The sequence below is a fragment of the Polypterus senegalus genome, chromosome 1, assembly GCF_016835505.1.
Source record: "Polypterus senegalus isolate Bchr_013 chromosome 1, ASM1683550v1, whole genome shotgun sequence".
Taxonomy (NCBI): Eukaryota; Metazoa; Chordata; class Cladistia; order Polypteriformes; family Polypteridae; genus Polypterus; species Polypterus senegalus.
The window spans coordinates 61,433,595-61,456,760 of NC_053154.1; the positions used below are offsets into that span (position 1 = coordinate 61,433,595).

The 23,166-nt window shown below is 36.6% G+C and overlaps 1 protein-coding gene across 1 annotated transcript in view; it reads right to left on the reverse strand.

The window, feature by feature from the left end:
• The window catches only part of cstf3 (cleavage stimulation factor, 3' pre-RNA, subunit 3), a 124,732-nt gene that overhangs the window by 86,060 nt on the left and 15,506 nt on the right, over positions 1-23,166 (reverse strand). The window contains exons 2-3 of the mRNA XM_039749742.1: positions 7,707-7,808; positions 7,458-7,553 (exon numbers count right to left, since the gene is read on the reverse strand). Coding sequence (XP_039605676.1) covers positions 7,458-7,553; positions 7,707-7,808 — 198 coding nt within the window. The remainder of the gene's footprint in view (positions 1-7,457; positions 7,554-7,706; positions 7,809-23,166) is intronic.

Below are 23,166 nucleotides of genomic sequence, written 5' to 3' on the forward strand. Positions count from 1 at the left end.
TATTTCTTGAGTAAATCTCTAAAATCAACAGTTTATCCCATTATTTCTGGCAGATCCTCTTAGGTTTATAAGTTGGATGTTAGGCATCCAAAATGCCACATTTAGGTTTCTCCACAGGTGTTGTGTGGTTATTTCTGGGTCACTCAAGAACAGCAAGACTTGTCAGGAACCCACTCCAGCATGGTCTTGGCTTTATGCTTCGAGTCACTGTCATGCTGAAAGGAGAACCATCATCACGGTCTAAGGCCACATGAACTCTGAAGCAGGTTTTATTCAAGGACCTCTCTGCATTTGTCTGCAGTCATCCTTTACTTTTGTTCATTCTCTTTTATCCTATGCCCCTGTAAGGAAACTTCAACCAGACAAGCCACATGGCGTTTTGCCAAAAACCAGACAATTTTGCCTCATGTTATCAGACACCTTTAAACTTTCCAATTGCCTTTAACTCAAAAGCGGCTTCCATCTCACCATTCTAACATTAAACATCGGATTTAAATGCTATTGAGATGGTTCTCACATCTCAACAAAAGACTTCTAAAGCTCTGTTAGGTTCACTGCTATCCACTCTAAGATGGACCCTTGTTGCACAGTTATTGGTTGATCAGATAGCCAACGAGTCTGGGTGGTTGCAAACTGCTTCAAATTCACAATTTAGGCCACAAATATTTATGCCACTGTGCTCCTGAGAACACTGTAAACTTTAGAAATGGTTTTCCCTCCTTGCTCTTATCTATGCCCAACCAGAATTTGATCTCAAAAGGTCTACATAGACGTTCTTGGAATTCATGGTTCACTGTTTGTCCCGACATGCAGTGTGAAATCGGCTGCCTTTCTAGATGAAGTCCAATCACCTTCCAGACAAATTAAAGCAAAAAAGACACATCTGATAATTCTGAATGCCACAGCAAAGGGTCCGAATATTTATATAAATGACAGATTTCAGTCTGAGTTTTAATACATTTTTAATCCGGTCAACAAGTTCTCACTTTTTCATTATGAGTGTAGAATGATAGGCAGACATGAATAATTTAAACTGAAAGGGCCTGAAAATTTTCTAAATCCACTGTGTATAATTTAAAAAAAAAAAAGCCTGTAGAAAAATAATCTTTAATTAGTTACATTTTTTTCTTCAGCGATAACCCCTAGTGTTACAGCTCAAAAGGCACAGTCAACTCCACAATCATTATAGTGGCGATTATGAGCAAAGACAAAATAAAAACCACACGAAAACTGGTTATAGTTTATTCTTAATATTAAGTTTAATATAAATTTAATATAAATTTAATATAAAGTTCAACAACTCAATAAATGCATTTAGGGTATACCTGTCAGAGACATGAAAAAAAGGTTACAAACCTGAATATACAAGCAAATAAAATTACTACTCATTTTAGTACCGTAGTAACCTCTCTTATGGTCTATCATCATAAGTAAAGCTGAAGAACTTGAGAAATAGGGAAAAAAAAAATCATGCAATGGAGGGAGAAAAAAAAACCAAACTAAGATCTAATCACTTACAACTAATAAGGGTAATTGCATTATCTACTACACAAGGTTTGGTTACATTAAAAAACAATGCAAGTTCATTTTGCACCTGGCAAATGCTAGAAACTGCTCATGAGATATACAAAAACTATAAGGACATTGAAGATTTACAGTAATGGTCTGCTTGCTGAAGTAAATAAATCTCCAATTTATTATCACCTATATGCAGTTTGGGACAATGATAGCTAAAAACGTAAATACCCTTGGCAAGGTACCCCTGCATCAGCCAATTACTGTGCTCAATCATTTGTGTTAAAAGCAAATCTACCAAGGGCTAAAGAAAGACTTCAATCAAGACAAACATTCATACATTCAATCCAACAAATAGGCACTTGACGTGAAGTTGTGAAAATGACACAGTTGAAATTGTGGACCCCAAATTTAACTCCACTAAATGAGAGGTAGGGGAAAACCTAAAAACAAGCACACCATTTAGTAGCACATAAATTCAGTGAAAACTGATTGTAAGGTTTATTTAATATGGGACTAAAAAAGAAACAGCTTTAGAAAAATAAACCTCTTATTTTGTCTTTCAGCCAGCATGAATTTAGGGTTAAAACCTCAGTAACTAAAACACTACTTGCACATAAAGTAGACATTATATAAAACATTTTTTTAGGGGGTTGCTTGGCAAGATGAGGCCAGTTTCACAAGGTGACTACTATACAGTCTTGAATTATTTCAAGTTGCATGGTGAAAACGGACTGTTGCCAGCTTTCCTCTACCACTTAAAAATAGTAGACAGACCCTTCAGTAGTCTCATCCACTTGCTATGTAATAGACGGGTGCTGACCACTAAGCTTTGTGGTAGCTAATATTTTCTCTCTCTCTCTCTCTCTCTCTCATTGTGAAATTGTTTTTGTAAACATGCTTATTTAGAGAGCAAAAGTTAATTATGAATGGCATCTTTGTGGGTATGCATTTATTGTAATTCAGTTCAAATTTTAAATTCCTTTGTTATACATTTTTTACAATTATGTGTCACATCACTATATTGTTCTAACGCTATTATATTTGAAAGTGCCATATCTAACCTTTACATATCAGCACAGAGATCAAGAGGTTTAAAACAGAAAAGACTCTTGACTAGAGCAACTCTGACCTTGGTATAGTTGTTAGGGTCAGACGTGGAAGTTTAGCATCTCAGACATAGCACCACTCCTAAAATTTTTTGTAAACTGGTCTGAGATTAAAGGGACTGGTGCTAAAGTCAAAAAATAACCCAGTAAGAAATAGTTCTGAGACCATCCAAATCTCAGACGCCCAATAAAGATGCTCAAGCCAACAAAAAAGCCACAAATATTCCAACAGATGCTTACGAAAAAAGCATGCAAGAACACATGGAGCTTATTTTTTAATCAGAGTCCTATCTAATTGAAGTGTTTGTTAGAAATTGATGCTAGAATATTAAAAAGAAAAAATTTTACAAATCGTCAGGCTTGAATCCTTGCTATGATTCAAGTTTAAATGATGTGTGTGAAATCAGAAAAGTAAACTAATTAACAATGATAGAGTAGTACTTATCCACATCAGCACTGGGCGTTTTTAAAATGTACCTCTGTTGAGCTGCATTTTAAAATTTGGTCAGTTTTAAATTATAATTGCTTCTCATTAGTACACAGTGAGACAATTTTTTCCTATGGGACTTCAAAAACATTTTTATTCATGTAAAAGTGAAATGCAGTCAATAGTTGTTACCAATATAAAGAACAGCTTGTTTCAGTTTACTAGTATTTAGAGTGCAGCCTTTTGTGGAACAAATAGTAAAATATGGAGAATGGAGTGTGAAATATTGAAAGATGTACAGGCACTGAGCAAATTAGGATGAAATTATCTGATCAGCCAAACATGTGGTAGCAGGGCAATGCATTTAATCATGCATATCTAGTTCAGGAGATTCAGTAAATGTTCAACCAGAATATAAAAAAAAAAACCAGGGAAGCAATGTGATCTCAGAGATCAACTGTGGCATGGTCGTTGGCACCAGTTGGACTGGTATGATTATTTATGCAAGTGCTGATCTCTTGGGATTTTCAAACACAGCAGCCTCTAGAGTTCAATCAGAATGCTGTGGAAAACAAACCAGTGAGCGACAGTTCTATTGACGGAAACGCATTGCTGATGAGAGCTCAGAGGAGAATAGTCAGGCTAGTTCAAACTGACAAAAAGGGTACTGTAACTTATAACTAGTATGAACAACTGTGGTGAGCAGAAAAGTATCTCAGAATGCACAATACGACAAACCTTAAAGCAGATGGGCTACAACATTCCAACACCTTGGGATCCACTTCAGCCACGCAAGAACAGAAACCTAAGTGGCATAGGTTCACCAAAACTGGACGGTTGAAGAATTAGGGAGAGGAGAGAAGGAAAAAAAATTAACCTAGTGTGACTTCTGCAGAGACAAAAAGATGGCAGGGTCAGAATGTGGTGCCAAAAGCATGAATCCATGCAGACAACCTGTCTTCTGCCAACAGTCCAGGCTGGTGGTATTGGTGTAATGGTGTGGGGAAGAGTTTTCTTGCAAACTTTTGGACATATTAATACCAATCAATAGCTTGAATGCCATGGTCTGTTAGAGTACTGTTGCTGACCATGTGCATCCACCGTTTTGGCCACAGTTTCCACATCTTCCGATAGCTACTTCAGGCATGATTGTGCACAATGTCACAAAGCAAAAGTAGTCTCAAACTGGTTTCATGAATGCGACAAGTTCAGCGTTCTTCAGTGGACTTCCAAGTAAGTCACCGGATCTGAATCCATTTAAATGCCTTTGGGATGGGGTAGAATATATGGTTTACATCACGAATGTGTAGCTGACAAATCTGCGTGACAATCATGTCAACATGGATCAATATCCCAAAGAAATGCCTTCAACATCTTGGGGAACTTATCTGAAAAAGAACCGAGACTGTTGAGAGGAAAAGGAGACCACAGGAACACTATACTAATATTGGCAGGTTTTTATTTATTTTTTTACAGGAGTGTACATTTTCAATTTGAGAAACTCCAAGTAAATATATACGAAGTGAAAAGAGAGTCATCAGACAAGATGACAAGAACCTAGGTTCCATCTTAGCAGGATGCTGATGTACTTCAGTTAAAGCACCAAGTCTCTTTCAGGAGTAGGAAGATATGCTCATAGATAACTAACTTGATAGTGCCCCCAAAAGCCAGTTGTGTACCTTTCAAACCAGAATGACTTTACAGAAACATGTACTTGCAAATTGATGGGAATAGCATTACAGATTGCTCAAAATTATGTTAGTAGTCAAAGAAAAAGAAAATGGGGGAAAAAAAGCTGTCTGTGTGCTTCAGCCAGTGAAAGATGGAGTAACCATTACATGCACATAAATATCAGTCACAGGAGAGCATAAAAGTCAAAATAGTTAAGTGACCAAAAAAAAAGTCTTACATTTAACAATTGCTTTTTCAAAACGGATATTGACAGAGCTTCAGTAACAAAATATAGAAACCTACTTAATAGGAAGGTAACCAGTAAAAAGTATGTGCTTGTTCATGTAATAAATACTCTTTCACAGCACTGAGAACATTATCGTCATATACCAGGGATTTATCAAGCCAGCATATAAAGACTGATTCACTTTGCTAAGGACTGGACCTTCCTGATTTTATATTTTACTTGCTGGATTTCATGCCAATGGATGAGAGAAAGAATTGTCTAAGCAGTGGAGAAAGAAGAGAATCTAATTTTCTAAGTACTGGATCAGTATGGTATGAGATGCAAAACAAGGCTACTATTTGATGGAGATTATAACTATAAGACAGTCCATTTTTCTTGTTACTGAACATGTGTTTCTGGTTGGCTGTTAAGTGTCACAGTAGCTAGATTTAGAAAAAAAATCTAAAATACCCATAACCAAGACAATATCAGCAAGTATAATAATATTTTATGAACTGAACAGGCCCCCTTCAAATATACAGTATGACAGATTGAGTGGTCATATGTGGAAAAACATACATACTTCCAAATAACACTATTTAAAGGATGGCAGAAACAGATGAACTGCAAATTATGCCATACTCAAGAATTAATATTTAAGCATATCTAAAACTGGCATGTTGGTGGGTACTAAAAAAAAAAAAAAAAGGTACTTTCAGTAAAGACTGACATGTTACTTAACAGCTGCTCATACTGACAGCGACACTGCATATCTGAGGATATGTTGTATGTAGCACAAACACACATTTAATGTGTGATGCTGTTCTCTTTGAATATTATATTTTCACTAGTTTGTGGAATATATCCAGGTAAGAAATACTGTACTAAGTAAATAAATCTGAAATAGCAAACAGTAAACCTGATTAATTTCTATTTTTGATATGCCACTAGTACTGTCAACCACCAACAGTACTCAGAAAATGTCAGTCATGTCTAAAAAAACAGTCTGATGCAATGGACTGACAGAAAAGATGTGGACTTGATTAGACCTTACAGGCTACAGGTAGTCAACTAACAGTAAATTATGGCCCAAGATTAAAAATTAAAAAGCACAACTTTAGGACACCTTGATATAGACAATCCAGAGACTCACTACTATCAGCAAAAAACACTTTAATACCTGTGTCTACAAGGTTGATAAATGCTTGCTGCCACCGATAATAGGAACAAAACACAAACAACACTCAGACACACCAATGTATGAGAGCAGATGCTGACAATTTAATATGCTGTTATATAACAGTATAGGTTTTCAATTGACACAAACAAAATTTTAAATACAGTACCATGTATCTTATGAAAACTGATGTGAATCGCGCATATCCTTAAAAGTAGGTCATGCACAAAATTCCAGAACAGACCTTTATTCCACAGGTCTAGGAAAGTTCATTCAACAAATACAACAGTGAACTTGGATTCATGTAACGACTTTCTTAGTAAATAGAGAAATACTGTTAGTTACTCATAGAGCGAGATGGCACACACTGTTCAGACAGAATTTAAATCCTAGTGAAAGTTTACTAAAGGGCATTAAGTTAACAGGGGTCAGCATCCCTGTGCTGTGCTTAACTCATGTAGTTTTGTAATCATTGAGGCAATTTAATTTTAGAAAGGGACCAAAAGGCTATTGGGTAGAATTGGTTAGATATAAATACAGTAGCCATACTCCATGCAAGAACTACTGCATGTAAAAGTGTTAGAGGAAATATCGATTTTATAAAACATTATATAAATACTGCCTTTCCAGGCTTAGTTTGAATAATCTCAAAACCCACATGTTCTTTTAGCTTTCCATCTTCATTAACATTCCTATTTTCACTAAATTCAACTGCATTATTTATATACTGTGGGGACAGTGAACAGTGTACTTAAATTGCTTTCTACTAACAAGCATAAATACTGCTTTCATTACTTTAATGTGCAAGGTGGAAAGGGAAAAAGCTAAAAGGTAGAAAGAAAAATTAATACATTACAAACATTAGAGAACAAACTAAGGAATACATTAACTAGAATGTGTTTTTCTGTACAAAATGAATATTGACAATGTTTTATTCATGATAAAGCTATGAAGAAAATTGCAGTTTTTACCTTTAGCAGTATAAACATGAACCTCCAAACAACTCCAATATATTGGAAAAGTGCTCAAAGAAATGACACAGGAGGCAATAAATTGACACGACAAATAAATAAAAGGCTAAAGCACTCCAAATACCATTAAAATGTTTTAATACTGTTGCAGATCCATAATGCAACAATTATGATCAAGTTACCCAAAAAGACTAAGAATAAACCTTAAATATGGCTGCGAATTAGAAGTAAAGTGCTAGTTCATACCTTGATATTTAAAAGTGCCATAATGGTGTAAATTTCACATTCTGGCAAAACACATACACACATGCACACACAAACATAATTAAGGGGAGGTTTAAAAAAATTAAATCATGTTAACCTCTGCTTCAATGTACAGTTTCCAGAATCTGCCAGAACTTGGGAACTGGGCGACAAGTCGCTCATAGGTCTTCCTTGCTTTGTCTATGGGTTGGTTCTAAAAGTAGAAACCATTTAATATTTACATTATTATTGGCAGAAGAAGCAAACAACTTGTATTCGTACATACTCCAATATAAATTTATAACCCCAGAATAAAATAAAACCGCATCCCACAATCATAAGTAAACATAATCCTGTGTGACTAAACCTGTGCTTCTCGTATCAGAATGCTCCAAGCGTCAAGGTCATATGGATTTTCTTCCAATTTCTTCTCAGCTTTCTTCACCTTCTCTGGAATATACTCTGCTGCCTGTAAGCATAAACATACTAAAGTTATATATCTAACAAAAAAGGAAATACAAGTTTAATTCATGCATTTTGAATTTTCCATTCCAACTGGTAAAAACATTAAAAGTAATTATAAACATTTGCTTGCCATTGAAGACTCAGACAAAAAAAAAATATGAATTAGGGTGACTGTTATCCATTGCTGGCTTAAATCTTAAGTTTCTGCAAACACACACGCAAAGCTCTCCTAAATAAAACATGGAACAAAATGCAAATGTTGACAATTGACAATCGCTCTGGTTCTCCTTGGAATATTTTGTCAATCTTCAAACAAGCTTTCTTAATCTTGGAAATAGAGCTGTAATAAAGAAAAATCTGTTAGCAGTTTTAAAAAGTTCTATTTGCACCATCTTTTAAAAACTAAGTATCATTGCAAGTATTCTTACCCAGGTGTACTTGATATAATTTATTAAGGAATTTGTAACTGCTTTCAAATTTAGTAATTTTACACATTTGCTCTTAAAAGTAAAAGGTTTGTCAAAGTAATGAAAAAATAATTTACACAAAGGGCTGCATTAAACTTTTGCATCATCTACACTTTCTTGCAGGGCCCATGGCAACTCACAGCTTTTGTTTGCTAAAAAAAAAAAACAAAGAAAAGATAAAACAAAGAAAAAATAAAATGAATAAAGTCATTTTACTGAAAATAAATTGAACTATTCATTCTTCAGTATGCTATCCAGATTTGAAGGCAATTCCCAAACTGTTCTATAAAAACAGTCACAAGATTTTAAGCTCTGTGGACTCTACATGCAGAACTTTGTTTAATAAAATTTCACAAAGCACTTGCTTTGTTGTGAGCTTCCAACTTCCTCCTCGCTAGTTGAATGAACCAAGAAAACAGCACTACTTCAGTGATTTTGAAAATAAACTTATATAGAACACATCTCAAACTGCAGAAATTGGCAATTAAAATTGACTATTTTTAATAAAATAAATGCATCATTAAGCACACACAAAATGAGACTACACTCACCCAGTTACAGGAAAGATTTGTAGATTATAGTAAATCTGCAAGGCCCATTACCAACAATCATTTGTTCACATCCCCAGCTTCCAAAAACTAAATGTGCACACTAAGCAGCAGCCTGGCATCAGTTGTGCGAGATAAAATATGATAAAACACAGTCTGCATTGCTATTGTTACAACAAAAACTATTAAAGTAGTACAATTTGAGAAAATGTTTATTAGTCAGTCTGTTTAGATGACTTGGGCTACAAGATGGATTTTGGATGGCTACAATGCATGGCACGTGGTGGGGGGGGTGATCAAGGTCAACTACGAGCATGCTAGAAGCAGTCATCCTCCATGTGGAAATTGTTGCAAGACAAACTGCACGTAGTTTTGGCAATTTGGAAATTAAGGGAACAACATGAGTAGGCATTAAGTCTAGTGTCAAGTGAAAGGTATCTTGCCATAATTTTTAAATTAACTATGTTACTAAATTAGAAAAAGGTTTCATTTTTATGTTCAGAAGAAACTTCTAAGAATCAATTTCTGATTATGTCTTGTTGAAAAATATTTGAGGATTATACTTGAGACGTTCCTGCAAATACCTAGTTTATTTGCTGTTTAACCCTACTATTATCCTAGCATTTCCACCCATCTGTTATCTTGGGCGGGTCGGTGCCGACCCGTGTCCTAAATCAGCCTCCCTCAACCCTCAAACATTTTTTTATCATCCAGTTTGTTTCCTTACCGCTTGGTTACCTTGTTAGGCTTCCTTATCCATGAAAAGATTTTAAAATTTGGTTTTAAAATTTTTGGTGTGGCCCTCTGAAGATGAGACGTATGATGTCAATAAAACGTCTCAGTCCAAAAAAATTGGTAAAATAAACCTCAGCAGAATTATACAAATAAATCAAAGGTTTATATGTTACCTGACTATTACTGAGGGGTATTAGAACACAAATGGAAAAAAAAAAATTACAATTTTTTATTTTAATAATATTACTATCAATAGCAATATTATTAATATTAGTAACATCTGTGGTGTTAGGGTCGGTTTGACCCATATATATTTACTTCAAGAAGAAGGCAAAAAATGTATTTTTTTTCCAAAAGTTGAACTTTAATTCAATTACAAAGACAAAGCCAAACAAGTAAGACAAAATAAAATACAAAATAAATTACAAAATGTAGATGAAACAAACAATCAAACCAATAGAATTAGTAGTACGGTGGTAGGGTGGTAGCTCTCCAGGAGCAGGATTGCTACTGTATATTTACACTATGTGCAAGTAGGACAGTAAGTGACATTTTTAGTGTGCTCTTTGCAAATATATTTCTTGCATTTGGCACACATGGAATTGTTTTTTCTGTCCTTGCTGCTTGGGCAGACCTGACAGCGCTTTCTTTTGGAATCCGGCAGCCTCTCTGGGTCTGGGTCTGTGGCTGTGGCAGGGCTGGCTAAAGGGAAGGATGCTGGTGCTGAAGCTCTTCGTCTTCCTGCTGACCACTCCTGGATTGAACATCAAGGCAGGCGCTGCACCCATCTCTCCCAGACATCCCTTATGGGAGCAAGCTTGTCACGTCTTGCTCTCATGTCTCGGTTGTCAAACCTGAGGACTCTCGAGATCATGTGGAAGCTCTTCAGTGACATCGTGGCCCGAAAAATATTTCTGCCTGTTGCTGTGTCCCAGAGACTGGCTGTGGCCTCATTGTTGGATCGGTATACTCCAGCAAGAAGAAGAATTCCAATATAAGCATCCAGGAATTCTTCAAAGTCAATCCATGTGTCTCCGTAGACTTTTTGTCCTTCTAGGTTTGTCATGTCAAGTATTATTTTCTTCAGCGGTGATGGCATGAACTGTTCAAAACTTGTTTTGATGTCACTTATCCTTGTTATAGCAAACCTTGTGACCCCAGGAGTCATTGATGATATTTTCAGCAGCTGCCCTGCGAGTCTCGTCAGGTGGTACTAACCTCCAGGAGATGCTGCCATTCTTGGACTGTAGTACTTCAGCTGGTGGGGAAACTGCTTCAGAGGTGATCTCCTCCTCAGACTCTGTGTCTGTGTCTTCTGACTGACACTCCACAATGTCTTCCTCCTCCGAGTCCACCTCATCAGTGTCGCTGTGCCACTCTGTAACTTGTCCTTCAGCTAGGATATGATCCAGAGCTTGGAGTGCTGTGAATCTGGCCATTTTTACCTCTGCAAATTAGATGCTTTCTCTCCAGTCACAATCACCAAACTGAACTGGTCTGGGTCTGTTTTGTCTGGGCTGTCTCTGTTTTTTTACTCGGGGGGAGGTGTGAAGAGATAAGCCCCTGACTACAGCTTGGGGGATGGGAGAGGCCTGCTACCTGACAGTTGTGTGGGGGTGTGGGGAACCAGAGTGAGCCGAGAGTGTGTTTATACTGTAACTTAAGTTTGGCCAGTATTTATTGTTTTATGATCTCTTATTGTACCCTGGGTCGTGGCCGACCCGGTAAGACCACAGGCAGTGAATTTCTGATTAGAGAAATAAATTTTTTTTTTTTTTTAAATGGAAGTTTCAGAAAAATAGAAAAAGCCTTGATGTAGTAAACAAAATGTATGTGGTACTTTTATGCATTTAAAACTTGAAAACGGGTCGGTACCGACCCTAGGGTAATAGTAGGGTTAAGATTTTTCAGTCTAGTTCACCGACTCTTATTTGTTTCTTTACCATGAATCTTACAGATACCTTCTGTTACTTACATGCATTATGTTCAACTAGAGTACATATTACAGAAAGGCATCTGGTCAGAACAGCAAGACTAAGACAATCCACTAGTACCGTGGAACGAATTAACTATGTGCATACTGTATAGGTGTATTCCTGGAAAGGCATTTAGCATTATCACATACCAGAGGGCAAACAAAGAGACTGACTGATCTGTAATGAAGGGTTAAAAAAATAAAAAACTCAAGCTAGGATTCTGAAACAATATACAAGATTACTATCCAAGATTAGTTGATCTGAAAAATAAAAAATTACAACTTCCCAATTTTTCTGCATTTGGTAACTTTTTTCAACCTATAAATAACTTTTGCTAATTACTGAACAAACCCCAATCTAAACAAGACAGTTTTACAAGAATAATGCTTTAATTTGCATATTACTGTTAATGAACCACACAATCGCGTTTTACACATTTCATAATTAAACATTTATTCTACTTTATGATCACAACTAAAGCCTGAAGAAACAAGAAGCCATAACCAACCATAAGACCTAATTCCTGTCAAATCAACTACCAAATACAGGAAAGAGGTTACTGGAGCTGGGATGCTTCAGCAGCAATGAGCAACTCCCCTTTTGAAAATACACAATTTCAACTGTAAAACAAAAAAATACCCCCCATTTTAAAATGCACACTAATTGTGCCAATTACAAATTAGTTTCCTCTAGACTGTTGACTGTCATTTAAAATTGCTTACATTATGTAGTAAAGTTTTGCGTTCAATTCCTTAAAACAGAGGGGATGCAAATATTGCATTTCATGAATGAGAAGACATTACAAGCACACCTCAGCCTTACCAAACCATTATGGTCTCGATGCAAGTAAAGGCTTTATGGCCGTGCATGGAATCCATTGCTTGGAAGTATTTTATATCACTGCTTCCCAAACTCGGTCCTGGGGACGCACTGTGGCTGCAGGTTTTTGTTCCAACCAGCTACTGTTTTAATTGGAATCCTGGGTTAATCAAGTGAACGGTTATTTCCCTAAGTTCTGCGTTTTGGGAACAATATAGAAATTAGATAAAAAAAAAATGTAATGTATCAAGCAGTTATATGGGAATGTATTTTTTCTTTAACAATATTTTCATCTTGTTCTAATTGTTTAATCCATTATTTACTCATTAGTGGGCTTGACGCTAAAGCAATCAGTCAGTTTATAGTGCCAACTATATAGTGAGGATAATGTAAAGTGGAAAACTTTAATTCTAAAGTAAGAGCTGCTGTTGACATAGTTGCACCTGAAAGAGAGTTAAAAAAATCTTCTAGCATTGTTATTCCATGGAAGACCCAAAGAGTGTCTGATTTAAAAAGAACATGTCGTAGAGCTGAGCGTAAATGGAGGAAAACTAAATTAACTATCCATTATGAAATATTGAAGGTTAAAATAACAGAATACAATAACACTGTCCGTCTTGAGAGGCACTGCTATTTCTCCAAGGTTATAAATAACAATGCTAGTAAACCCAGAGTCTTATTTTCTACAATTGATCGTCTGTTAAACCCAGGTAACACAAAGGAATGCCCCCAGAATACTTCCAGTGAAACCTGTGAGAACGTTGCTGTATTTTTCAATCAAAAAATTTATATTAGAGATAACATAGTATATCTCCCCAACACTGTAGAACCCCCAAAGCCCCGGTACTCCATTATAAACAAATTAAATGCTTTCACCAGGATAGATTTACCTGAATTACATAGTATAATCTCTCAACTGAAACCCTCCACCTGTCCTTGACCCAATACCAACAAGGTTTTTCAAAGTAGTATCAGGCGTGCTAATTGACAATATTCTTGACATAGTAAATTAGTCATTGGATACGGGGGTATTCCCAGACTGTCTTAAGACTGCTGTAGTTAAACCCCTGCTCAAGAAAAATAATCTTAACCCCTCTGCCTTTGAAAATTTTAGGCCCATCACTATCCTGCCCTTCTTAAGTAAAATTCTAGAGAAGGCAGTCATTATGCAGTTAAATCAATAAACATGCTATTCTTGATAAATTTCAGTCAGGTTTCAGAACAAATCACAGCACAGAAACTGCACTCGTTAAAGTAGTAAATGACTTGCGGGTAAATGCAGACAGAGGGCATTTATCTGTTCTCATCCGCTTAGATCTGAGTGCTGCATTTGACACCATTGATCACAATATTCTTCGAAATCACCTTAGTCAATGGGTGGGCATCTCTGGCACAGACTTAAATTGGTTTGAATCCTACCTGGCAGGGAGAAAATTCTTTGTGAGTTGTGGTAATTACAACTCAGTCACATGATATCCTATATGGTGTTCCACAAGGCTCTATCTTGGGTCCACTGCTGTTCTCAATCTATATGCTTCTGTTAGGTCAGATTATCTCAGGTTACAACGTGAGCTACCACAGCTATGCTGATGACACACCGCTGTACTTATCAATAGCACCTGATGACTCCGACTCTCTTGATTCACTAACAATGTCTTACTGGTATTTCTGAATGGATGAATAGTAATTTTCCTCAAACTAAAGAGAACTGAAATTTTAGTAACTGGCAATAATGGATTCAATGAGGTTATCAGAAATAAACTTGATGCATTAGGATTAAAAGTTAAGACGGAAGTAAAAAACTTAGGGGTAACTGTTGATTAATCTGAATTTTAAATCGCATATTCATCAGACCACTAGGACAGCATTTTTTCACTTAAGAAACATAGCAAAAGTTAGACCTCTTATATCATTGAAAGATGCTGAGAAATTAATTTACGCTTTTGTTTTCAGTAGATTACTGTAACGCACTCCTCTCAGGACTACCCAAAAAAGACAAATCACTTGCAATGATTGCAGAATGCAGCTGCTAGAATCCTAACTAGGAAAAGAAAATCCAAACACATTTCTCCAGTTTTGATGTCACTACACTGGTTACCTGCATCATTCATGATTGCCTTTAAAATACTGCTTATGGTTTATAAAGCCTTAAATAATCTTGCTCCATCTTATATATCGGAATGTCTGACACCTTATATTCCAAATCGTATCCTTAGATCCTCAAATGAGTGTCTCCTTAGAATTCCAAAAGCTAAACTTAAAAGTGGCGATGCGGCCTTCTGCTGTTATGCACCTAAAATCTGGAATAACCTGCCAATAGGAATTCGCACAGTGGAGCACTTTAAAAAAAAAACGCTGAAAAAAGACGTTACTTTAACATGGCTTTCTCCTAACTTCGCTTTAACTTAATACTGATACTCTGTATGTTCAATTCATCATAATAACTATAGTGGCTCTAAAATCCGTACTGACACCCAACTCTCTTCGGTTTCTTTTTCCTGCGCCACCACCACCTACTCAAAGCATCATGATGATCCAACATTGATGGACTGAAAGCCAGAAGTCTGTGACCATCATCATCAAATCCTTCCATGAGAACCCTAAATACAAAGGACTGTTTGATTTATGTTGGGTAGATTGCCCAGAGGGGACTGGGTGGTCTCTTGGTCTGGAATCCCTACAGATTTTATTTTTTTTCTCTCCAGCCTCTGGAGTTTTTTTTTTTTGTCCACCCTGGCCATCAGACCTTACTTATTCTATGTTAATTAATGTTGACTTATTTTTACTTTTTATTGCGTCTTCTATTTTTCTATTCTTCATTTTGTAAAGCACTTTGAGCTACATTTTTTTTTTTTTAAATGTGCTATATAAATAAATGTTTTTGTTGTAAAGTAGTTGCAGCCTTTGATTATTCAGCATTTGCCTGGGTGTCTGTTCTGCTCATTTTTAAATGGTCATTAATAAGATACAATGAATGGGGAAAACTGCACAGAGAAAAGGCAAAAATAATGAACAACAACAAAATACCGTTAAACATTTAAATCTATAACAAAAGCAGAAATATTTCTAAATGTCTTAAAATGGAAAAATCATACTGCTATGCTTTACTGAATATAGAATACGAGGAAAAAAAATACCATTAATTAAATTATATCAGCGTTATCAAGTGTTGTCAGCAATTATGAATCTGGTTGGAACAAAAATATCCAGCCATAGCGGGTCCCCACGACCAAGTATGAGAACCCCTGCTTTATACACTGCCTGGCCAAAAAAAAAAAGTCGCCACCAAAAACAAAGGTCACACACTCTAATATTTCGTTGGACCGTTTTTAGCTTCGATTACGGCACGCATTCAATGTGGCACTGTTTCAATAAGTTTCTGCAACGTGACAAGATTTAGTTCCATCCAGTGTTGCATTAATTTTTCACCAAGATCTTGCATTGATGATGGTAGAGTCTGACCGCTGCGCAAAGCCTTCTCCAGCACATCCCAAAGATTCTCAATGGGGTTAAGGTCTGGACTCCGTGGTGGCCAATCCATGTGTGAAAATGATGTCTCATGCTCCCTGAACCACTCTTTCACAATTTGAGCCCGATGAATCCTGGCATTGTCATTTTGGAATATGGCCGTGCCATCAGGGAAGAAAAAATCCATTGATGGAATAACCTGGTCATTCAGGTAGTCAGCTGACCTCATTCTTAGAGCACATACTGTTGCTGAACCTAGACCTGACCAACTGCAGCAATCCCAGATCATAGCACTGCCCCCACAGGCTTGTACAGTAGGCACTAGGCACGATGGGTACATCACTTCATCTGCCTCTCTTCTTACCCTGATGTGCCCATCACTCTGGAACAGGGTAAATCTAGGCTCATCAGACCACATGACCTTCTTTCATTGCTCCAGAGTCCAATCTTTATGCTACCTAGCAAACTGAAGCCTTTTTTCCCCCGGTTTGCCTCACTGATTAGTGGTTTTCTTACGGCTACACAGTAGTTCAGTCCCAAGCCCCGCCCCCGGCAGTGTATTTTAATAAATAGCACAGAGGCAAATCAGCATCAAGTGAGCACATTATTAAAAAAAAATATATATATATATATATATATATATATATATATATATATATATATATATATATATATATATATATATATATATATATATATATATATATATATATATATATATATTTCAAGTTCAGCCTGGCAGAAATAATTTGGTGGTTGGCGGGGGGGGTTTGGCACATTGTAATAATCCTTTAATTTTTCATGCCCCTAGGGTAGGTCATAAAACACCACCATTAAAAGGTGGGTTTCATACAGAACTAGTCATGTGGTAAACTTTTAATACAAGCAACTTGGGAGAATTATATTTTGAAAAACATGGTACTATGGATGAACAACCGAGTAACAGTGGGCGATATACCAGATAATTCTTCTGGTATGAATTTTGAGGGGAAAAACACCACCACCACCTTTACCAGTAGGCTAAAAAAAAAAAAAAAAAAGTGATAAAGTTGCAACACACTTAAAAATAAAAAAGGGGCATGTGAAAAATAGGATTTTTAGATACTAATGAACCTACATAAAAGTGATATCTCTGCATATAGACTTGTATGTAAACCATGTGTAAGAATTACTTAGACTCATGCAACTCAATGAATCCTCTCCTGCTCTGTTTTCTTGGCAGCAGACAGTAACAGGGACAAAAAAAAAAAAAAACCTGTCCTTTTGTCAGTTCAAGAAAGGTGAACACCTACAGTCAAACCTCTTCAAGTAGCAAAGTGTTTATGGTAAGGGGTATGCTAGTGTTAATTAAATCAGTAATAGTTATTTTTTTTTTTTAAAAAACAAACAAACAAAAAAAAAGGCACAAGTGTGTATACACAAACATTATACCAGTATCTAGTGAAATATTGTAATTTTCAGTTATGACACAATGACTTTTAGTCCAAGCTGCTCACTCCTACAGGGTTCTAATGTGAAACATCCATTACCCCAAATAAAGAAACAAAACCGTGCATTAGATAAAACTAAAAAAAAAAAAAACAAAAACACAAAAACAAAAACACTGCAAGCTTAAGAGGCTAAATAAAGAACGACTGTCTGTCTATACTATAATGAGAACTTTGGTCCCATACCTATGGAGGAATATTTCGGACAAAATGAAATAAATAAATAAATAAATGCGTAAATAAATAAAAGTACTGTGAAATGTGAGCATAAATAAATGTGTCATGAAATGAGAGCCTTAATAAATAAATAAGTCATGAAATGAGAGCATAAATAAATAAATGTGTCACGAAATATGTTTTTCGTTGCTTATTTATTTATTTCATTTTGTCCGTAACATTCCTGCAAACCGTCATGAAATACGGCTTGAAATAAAACTGTCACTTTCACTCGTCAAAGTTGAGAGGGTGGGCTCTAACACGCCCTCTAGTTACCGATTGGTGAATCGATAGCACAAGAATGAATTAGAAAAATGCTTACTACTGCCGATGAAATGGATTCTGCCGAAGATATTACGTATTTCAGAGAGAGAATTGAAGATTTATCGGAAGAAATGACAATGTTGGCGGCCCTTTTAGACTCCGATATAGATTAAACTATTTTTGAAATTATCAAAGAACAGGTGGAACGGACTCTACTACACTCCAGTTCAGGTGACTCAGTTCCCTGCTCTGGACGTCCATCCTTTGACATTCCAGCTGAGTCAATAGAACACCTTCTGTTATGCGTTTTAAAAGTACGACAGATTGCAGATCTATATGGTGTATCGGAGAAGACGATCACAAGGCGAATGAGCCAGTTTGATATACGGTAAACTGCAACGGCTGTATTAGTTTAGGTACTTTGACATGGAATGCTCAAAGCAGCTCCAACTAATATTTATTGACTCAGCTGGAATGTCAAAGGATGGACGTCCAGAGCAGGGAACTGAGTCACCTGAACTGGAGTGTAGTAGAGTCCGTTCCACCTGTTCTTTGATAATTTCAAAAATAGTTTAATCTATATCGGAGTCTAAAAGGGCCGCCAACATTGTCATTTCTTCCGATAAATCTTCAATTCTCTCTGAAATACGTAATATCTTCGGCAGAATCCATTTCATCGGCAGTAGTAAGCATTTTTCTAATTCATTCTTGTGCTGTCGATTCACCAATCAGTAACTAGAGGGCGTGTTAGAGCCCACCCTCTCAACTTTGACGAGTGAAGGTGACAGTTTTATTTCAAGCCGTATTTCACGACGGTTTGCAGGAATGTTACGGACAAAATGAAATAAATAAATAAGCAACGAAAAACATATTTCGTGACACATTTATTTATGCTATCATTTCACGATACATTTATTTATTAAGGCTTCATTTCATGATACATTTATTTATTTATGCTCACATTTCACAGTACTTTAATTTATTTACGCATTTATTTATTTATTTCATTTTGTCCGAAATATTCCTCCATACATACCTGCCAAAGAAATAGGCAGATAAATATTGTACACACTCCACAGAAGTGCTGTTAATGGCTAGCCAACATTCCTTTCGGACAACACAGAGAATTAGCACTACATTTTAAAATGTGTGGGTAGCTCACAAAGGAGTCAAAGCAACACAGGCAGTGTTTGTGAATAAATGTTTTTATTTCAAACAATCGGGCAATACCGAATTCAAATTGTCTTATTAGCTTGCTTTTCCTTTTCCTATTTTTATTGGACCTAGGTTGTTTTATTCCACATTTCTGACCTTAACTACATTGCTTTCAAATGGTTAAGCAGAAGATACACAGAAATAACTATTCTAACAGAGTCAGTAGGGCCAACAATACTTATCAGACATGCAAGCTACAATGTTTGTACTGTAACAGAGTGTAAACTGTGGTAAAACGGTATCTGCAAATTTCCTTCATCATTTTGGCATTGCTAGCAGAACCGTAAAAATGTTACTTTTATATATTAATTATTTAATTATATTATATTTAATTATAATATAATATATAAAAAAAAAAAAAAAAAGACTACGGCATCCAAGACTTGGCAATCCATTTGGATTGCATGGTTCACCAACTCTAATTGGGAGGATGTTAAAACCAATACTGTGGGTTACAAACTGAAACATCTACAGTATTTCTCTACCTGTGTAATTACTACTTGATGTAGAAAAAGTTAACCAAACCGAAAATGTCAGTTTTGTAATATAACCCCAAAAAAAAAAACACACACGCCACCACCATTGGTTACAGGGGGCATTAAATAATTTGTCTACCTCAGTAGGAAAGAAGAGTTTTCAAAAAATATTTTTCAATTTAGCAGCCGAAAGAAGAAGTTCTCCAATAGCTCCATACACTTCATCCACTTTTCCTGCAATGACTTTAAGCCCTTTTTTATATAATAAAAAAAATTCTGTTTGACCTTCAAAACAGGACATCACAGCTGCCCAGTTGTCCTCATCAATTGAAAAACTGTCCACTGAGAAATTTCTTCAGAACATGGAGCAGGAAATTCTGAGCGGGCCAGCTCAGGATTGTAGGATGGATGGAAAATTCAGCCTCTGGAACCAACATTCTTGGATGGCAGCCTGTGACCGACATAACATTTGAACCGGCGTATTGTCGTGAAGCACCAGCATGCCTGCTATGAGTTTTCCTCATCTTTTCTCCTTGATTGACTCCTGCAAAACAATCATTGTGTTGGCACAACTCGCCCAGTTTATGGCTCTCTTGTGTGGCATAAACTCCAGAATCAAAAGTCATTCAATATCCCAGTTGCCATGACTTTGCCTGCAGATTTTTCTGTCTTGAATTTTTTTGGGGTGGGACAGGAGACATCCGCTTCCACTGCACTGGAATAGCAAATGCACGAGGGAAAATAGAATTTCAGCAAATACCAAGTGGAGGCAAGGAAAAACATACTATTTGTTTGTTCAAACAGTGGTATAAATCAACAAAAGGAAGTCGATAGAGTTACATAGTGTGTCGGAGAAACTTGAAACCTCAAGTTCAAAGTCGCACAGAGACCGAAATAAAGTTGTCAGATATCAAAGTTTCTGTGATAAGGAGAGTCGTGGCCCACCATCCGAGTGTCATATGAAAGCTTATTAGAGTACGGGGGGGTGGGGGGAGGGAAAAAAAAAAACGCACAAAATGTCAACTTGAATCTTGAAATTTCCACTTTAATCACGTAGTTTGTCATTAAAGTAGATCATAAACAACTTTAAATTTTTTAATTTACTAGTTTCTCAAATCCCATCGTAACTAAAGTAGCACGTTAAATGCTTGGTTTTTTATTTGATCTTCTATGTGCTCTGTGTGTGTGTGAATAACTACGTTTCCAGGTTACATTACATTTGTGATATTACAGCTCTCTGAATACTGTAATTAAAATACTGATATGTATACGTGATATTTTTATGATGATAGAAATCAAAGCTTGTTATTAAACATGGGAACACGGTGACGCAGCGATTGTTCATGTCTCATGCAAGATGCTTGCTGCGCCATGTGCGACCTTCAATTAAATACTTCATTGTAGCAGTAGTGCCTCTTTCAAAACATACTAACCTCCAATTCCTGTCCTTACCTTTCTTTCTCCAAATACCCAACCACCATACAATCAGCTCTGTAATAGATGTTAAGCCATCTGTAAGCTTAGAACGCCAATTCTTCACAACTTTTAAGGAACACTGAAATACCTTCGTAGTACGAGTTTAATTATTCTATCCTTCCAGTGTCACGTCAGCATCAGCAAGAATACAGCGCGAGGCAGGAACAATCCGTGAATGGAGCACCAGCGGCTCACTGGCGCTGTGGCACCGTATCCTCATATGATTATTAACAATATACATTTAAATGAAGTTTTATCTGTATTATAAACATTTTGCTGCATTTCATCTTAAAAATTCTAATCAACATATGTAAATATACGCTTTATAAAGTGGCTCAGGTTGTGCAATATTTTAACTATGTCATGTTTACAGTGAGGTGATTGTACTAATAAGTACAAACAGTTCTACAAGGAGCACTTGGACTGATTGAGTGTGTTTATAGTTCTTGGTATTAAACTGTTTCTGAACCGCGAGGAAAGGCTCTGAAGCGTTTGCCGTATGAGAGCAGTTCAATAGACAGCATGGCTGAAGCACTGTGTGCTTGATGCTGTATACCGATAATTCTCATTCCAATCAGCTGTTGTACAGCTGTGATTCACACTCAGATACAGTGATATAAATACTCTGAGTGGTGCTGTGAGAGTAATATGTAAAAAGATGATCCGATGTGGCAATCCCTAATGGGAGCAGCTGGAAGAAGATGAAGATACAGTAAAAAAGTAACAACGCTAAAGCAGTTCTGGTATTTGGGATAGTTTGACCATTCTGTGGACCATTATATTACAGGTTAATTACAATCAGATGCATTAAACTAATAAATATGCGGTTAATTTCAGTGTATTTATAAAGCCGCAACAGGGACTCTGGATCTAAAAAAAGAAAAGGAATCCACTCAGGAACAGTAGCACTGCTTTGACGCTGGGTGCCGCCACTCTGCAAATCACTGAACTTACGTACAACAGGGTATGAGCTACCATGGAAATGTGCGTGGCTTTGAGAATTTTAGGTTTTATACATCGCGATTTGAACGTGGAAATGTTCTTACGCAACATTTTTGTGCATGCACACCATTTATACATGAGGACCCTGGTCTTCACAGAGCATCTCCAAGTTTTCCTGGCAGCACTGGAACCTTGTGGCCTTGTGACACGGCGTCGGCATTCATTGAACCCATCTTGCCAAAATACCCATTTCTTCAGCTATTCGGGAAAGCTTAAGTCGTCTGACAAAATTAAATCCTTGACTTTCTTGCACATTTCTGTGGAAGTTACTTCCACAGGCCAGCCAATTTGAAAGTCATCTTCAATGGACTCTCTATCCTACTTAACCTGCTTGCTCTAAAATTTTACTTTGTAGGATGATGGGGCAGACTCGCCAATAACTGCAGTCATGCATTCATGGATCTCCTTTGCCTTTTTCCCCCCTTTTTTGAAAAACTATTACTGAATATTGCTGCAAATCTAGCATTTTCTTACTTGATTTGCACAATGACTCCCCTGACATCCCATCTCTTAGAATGTTAAGACTCACACTGAGCCACAACTGTGCATGAGTAACCTTGAAACATGGTACAACATGCTTGCTACTTTCTTTCATACACGGGTAGATATATTATTGAACATCCTTCGTAGTATGGACCACATGGACAATCTGCCTATAGTAGCATGCATACATCATTAGATACAGACACTGCAAACTGCTTACAACAGCAAGCAACAAATGAGCCAATTTTTTTTTTCCCCCCATTCTTTGGAAAGCATTATCCCACCTTTCTAAGTGTGGACCGCAGATTTAGAGAGTACCATGTACAAATTGACACAAGAATTAATTTCTCTCCCCAAGTACTTGAAGAGCCACTATATATAGCACACTACAGCCAATATTCTCTTATTGCAGATGCAGGGCACTGTTCCGATTTCAAACAAGTTTCTGTGACCTTAAAACTAGTGTTATATAGTTTTTTAGCTAGTTAGCTGGATATTAGAGGCAATTTTACCATCTATGATGTAGCCTGACGTGTGCTAGTTTATTATATACTGCTGGTTACTTAGGACAGTTAACTAGCCTAACAGATGTAACATAAAACAAATTTAAACAAAGGCAAGATGGCATCGACATGTCACAAAGGAGTGAAGCGAGTGCAGAAAAGGAAATACTCAGCAGACAATGTTTTGCACATTATCGCCGATTCGGACTCGATTTTTCAGAATCTAA